This window comes from Syzygium oleosum, unplaced genomic scaffold (genome assembly GCF_021117445.2).
Source record: "Syzygium oleosum isolate NSW1041296 unplaced genomic scaffold, Sole_v2.1 Sole_v2.30, whole genome shotgun sequence".
Lineage (NCBI taxonomy): Eukaryota > Viridiplantae > Streptophyta > Magnoliopsida > Myrtales > Myrtaceae > Syzygium > Syzygium oleosum.
Window position 1 is genome coordinate 1482860 of NW_026607514.1, and position 3780 is coordinate 1486639.

General features: G+C 48.4%; 1 protein-coding gene across 1 annotated transcript; it reads left to right on the plus strand.

Annotated features, from left to right (window-relative positions):
* The first annotated feature begins 2696 nt into the window (after nucleotides 1–2696).
* On the plus strand, nucleotides 2697–3479 carry LOC115666563 (uncharacterized). Its single transcript, XM_030588273.1, has one exon. The coding sequence runs from the start codon at nucleotides 2697–2699 to the stop codon at nucleotides 3477–3479; it is 783 nt and encodes a 260-aa protein (XP_030444133.1).
* The last annotated feature ends 301 nt before the right edge of the window (nucleotides 3480–3780 follow it).

Below are 3780 nucleotides of genomic sequence, written 5' to 3' on the forward strand. Positions count from 1 at the left end.
AACCCGGTTTGCTTGGGTTTATTCCATTTTGCTTGGGCCTTGGTTTGGTTGTGTTAAATGGTTTTTGAGGATATTCTCGCATCGAACCTCGGGTTGAATGGGTCAACTAAGCGTGGACAAACCTCGGAAATTTGGAGAATAGTATGATGCGGGATTACGATTATAGTGTCGTTACCGGTTTCGTGTAAACCGATTGGCATGAGAAGTTTTTGTGTGGAACCAGCAAGCTTGGGAGGCTCCCACGGTTCAGACTTGCTGAGGAAAAGAAGACAAAATTGGTTGACTTGGTCAAAAGTTCATTTAAGGCCATTTAATGCCATTTATGGCCTTCATAATTAGACCCCCATTAGGTGTCCCCTTCTATTATTGATGACCAGCTGAGGTGTGCCATGCATTAAAGGCCAATTGATGACTCAATGACCATCAGTAATGGGGCACAAGGCAAGGCCATTCGGCCAAGCCAAGGGGAAACCGAGAGAGAGAGGCCATTCGGCCAAGAGAGAGAGAGAGAGAGAGAGAGAGAGAGAGAGAGAGAGAGAGAGAGAGAGAGAGAAGCCAAGGGATAAGATCCAATTTAATGCCCTTAATTGCCATACATCATGACTTTTGGCTCTTGTGCATGAATGCACATTAATGCTTGGCTTCTTTTACAAGCTTGATGACTCTATAAAGAAGAAGCTCACGTGAGAAGCCCGCTAGAAATCAGCCATCATCTTCTCTTTTGCCTTCTTACCTTCCTCATCCACGCCCAAAGAAGCATAAGCCAACCTTGTTCTACCTCTTTGCTTGATCGGCCAACGAGAAAATCATACCCGAGACTCGCCCGAGGCCCCGTTTTTCCCAAAATCAAGCCTGTTCCGTGCTCAAGCCAAGCCACCAGCCACTTTCTTCTTCTAGTCTCTTGTCTTCTAGTGGTTGTTGAGTAAGTGAATTCCCTAATATCGGGAAAGGAAGTTGCGATACGTTGTAACATGGGTTGCTTGGCCTGTTTCTTGGTTTCGTGGTCGATTATAGTTTGTTCTTTCTTGACAAGTGATGCTCACGTGTGACGCTCATGTTTGGTGTTTGTTTTGTTGTTTCGTAGCATGAACTTTGCTATTGATTTGCCATCGATGCCGGTACGGTAAGAGCCGACTTGTGTGAATGGCGATTGTCTCATCCTCGCTTGATATTATAGTTTTCACTTATTGAGTCTCCCCGACTCACTCCCGTTGTTTTTCCTCTTTTCAGGTCCGTAGCATGGCATCTCCCCCAACCCGGTTCGGAAACCCCGTGGAAATGAGAGCCAAGGTGCTCACGGTTATCGACGCCCGATAAGGTCGCGCTTACCATCGCATCACAACGTACGTGATGGTCGACGAAGGCCGTGAGGATTTAGTTCCTCACTAGTATGAGGCGTGGTACCGCCTTGCACATGGAGAGTGGGTTGGACCCCTTCGTGGGTTCAACGGGCCATTCGGCGGGCCGGCTCCGGGGCAGGCCGGGGGTGGGACGTGAGATGGCCAGGCGGACGAGGAGCGGGAGGAGCGAGAAGATCGAGAAGCCGTAGTGAAGCTAGGAACCCAAGCCAAGATTTTGTTGTGTGATATTTGGCTTTTGCGGTATCGCCCTTGGAATGGGCATGTAAAATAGAAGCGTGGCTTGTAAGGGCCCGTAAAGAAGGGCTCGACAAAAATAAGCACGTATCATGTAAATATAACGTGCGTTGCTTGCTTACTGCACTACTCTTGTCTCGTTTATTTTTAGTGGCTTCCGCGTGCGCATTTGAATGCTTAAAAATGAACGGGACGTACTAATATATTTCCGCGAGTCACGGGTCCATTCGGGTCATGTTCGGTCATTAAGCATCGATCGTGATTCTGAGTCGGGACATGACAGTGTGGGGTATCTTGTTTTGGTAGAAGAGCAGGTTTTCCCTTCAGTAGGTGCAATTTGAGGCAACTTGCGATTGGACGATCCGACGAGGGCAGGGAGTGGCGCCGGGGCCATACGACCTGAACATTGTGCGGCCTCTTAGGAGGTGGCGCCGGGGTCATAAATGCCTGATCATTGTGCGGACTCTATGGAGGTGGCGCCGGGGCAATAATACCTGATTAGTGAGCGGCTTCTGACCGAGGTGGCGCCGGGGCAGGTAACCTGATCATTGTGCGGCCTCTGGGTAGAAGTGGCGCCGGGGTATATATACCACCTGATCATTGAGCGGCTTATGAAAAGAAGTGGCACTGGGGTGAAGGGCCTGATCAATGAGCGGCTCCTGGCAGGTTTCTAGGACGGCTAAAGAACGAGAATTATCGAACTGTGCACCGAAATGTGGAAAACGGTTCTAAAAGCCAAGCGGAAATAAAGGCCTGGAGTGATAAGGTGTACCGAAGTTGGGGTAGTTAGCCAGGAAACACACTGCGCATGCGATTGTGTGTTTGTGTACCTGATTGGTTGGTAAGTAGGCCTTTGGTTGCTCAGTTTTGATCACTGACATATTCTTGCGCTGTAAAAAGCCTTAGTAGAATACCAACGGCAGTATAAGTGCTTAGGACCCGGCCACGACCTCGAAAGGAAAATCAAAGCAAGATCCCCGAATAGATGGAATTCTACAGGCTCTTGCGACCGTAGGAGATTTGCTGGGACAACAAGTGCAACAATGGCTGTCTAATGCTGAGAATGCACCGGCAAATGGAAATGGGAATGGTGACCGAACGATGCATGGATTGGTCGAGCAATTCTTGAAGCTGCGACCCCCGAAATTTGTTGGAACCGGAGATCCTGAAGAGGCAGAATCCTGGATCGATGAGTTACAGAAAGCATTTGAACTTCTGAGATGTTTCGAGGAAGAGAAAGTGACCTTGGCGACATACCAATTGCAGGGAAACGCCAATCACTGGTGGAAGGCGACGAAAGAAATCGTGTTCCCAGGAAATATGGCTATCAACTGGAATGCCTTCGTTGAAGCGTTCAACAGAAAGTATTTTTCCGAGTGTGCTCGTGATCGAAAGGTGAAGGAATTCTTGCAACTCCAACAGAACAACTTGACGGAGGACCAGTATGAGGCAAAGTTCGCCCAATTGTCAAGGTACGCCCCTAGACTTATTGAAAATCCAGTCGACAGGGCAAAGCGATTCTGTGATGGTCTCAAGCCTGACATTCAGAGTCAGCTGGTACCTTTGAACCCGAAAGATTATAATGAGTTATATAAACGAGCTCAACTGATCGAGAAGGATTTGCTGGAGAGAGCAACTCTGGCAAAGCCCCCTGATTTTGCTCCTCAGGCAAATCAACGCTCGGGCAAAAGATCTTTCGTGAAAGGAAAGCGTCCCTTCGTCCCCAACAAAAAGCCAAGTTTCCCGACGGCAACTACTGTTTCTGGTGACATCTATTCTATTTGCGGAAGACAACATGGAGATACTTCGTGCCTAATGCGCAAGGGAGCATGCTTCGTGTGTGGCCAACAAGGTCACATGGTCAGGGACTGTCCGCAACGGTAACAGGGTATGCCTTCATAGCAAAGACAGGCGACAGCATCAACTGGAGTTCAACCTCGTGCTAACAACGGTGATCGTCCTCCGGCATAAGGACGAATATATGCACTTACTCAAGAGGATGCTGAGAACTCCGACGTAGTGATCACAGGTACGGTTTTCCTCAATAATCGTGCTGCATATGCGTTATTCGATACTGGAGCGACACATTCATTCGTATCTAGACAATTTGTACGTCTGGCCAAAATTGAGATGAAACCGTTAGAAAATGCACTTAGTGTTTCTACTCCCATGAAAGATGAAGTGC

What these genes read in the sequence shown, in the direction of transcription:
- LOC115666563 (XM_030588273.1), top strand. Translation starts at nt 2,697, where the DNA reads ATGCATGGATTGGTCGAGCAATTCTTGAAGCTGCGACCCCCGAAATTT.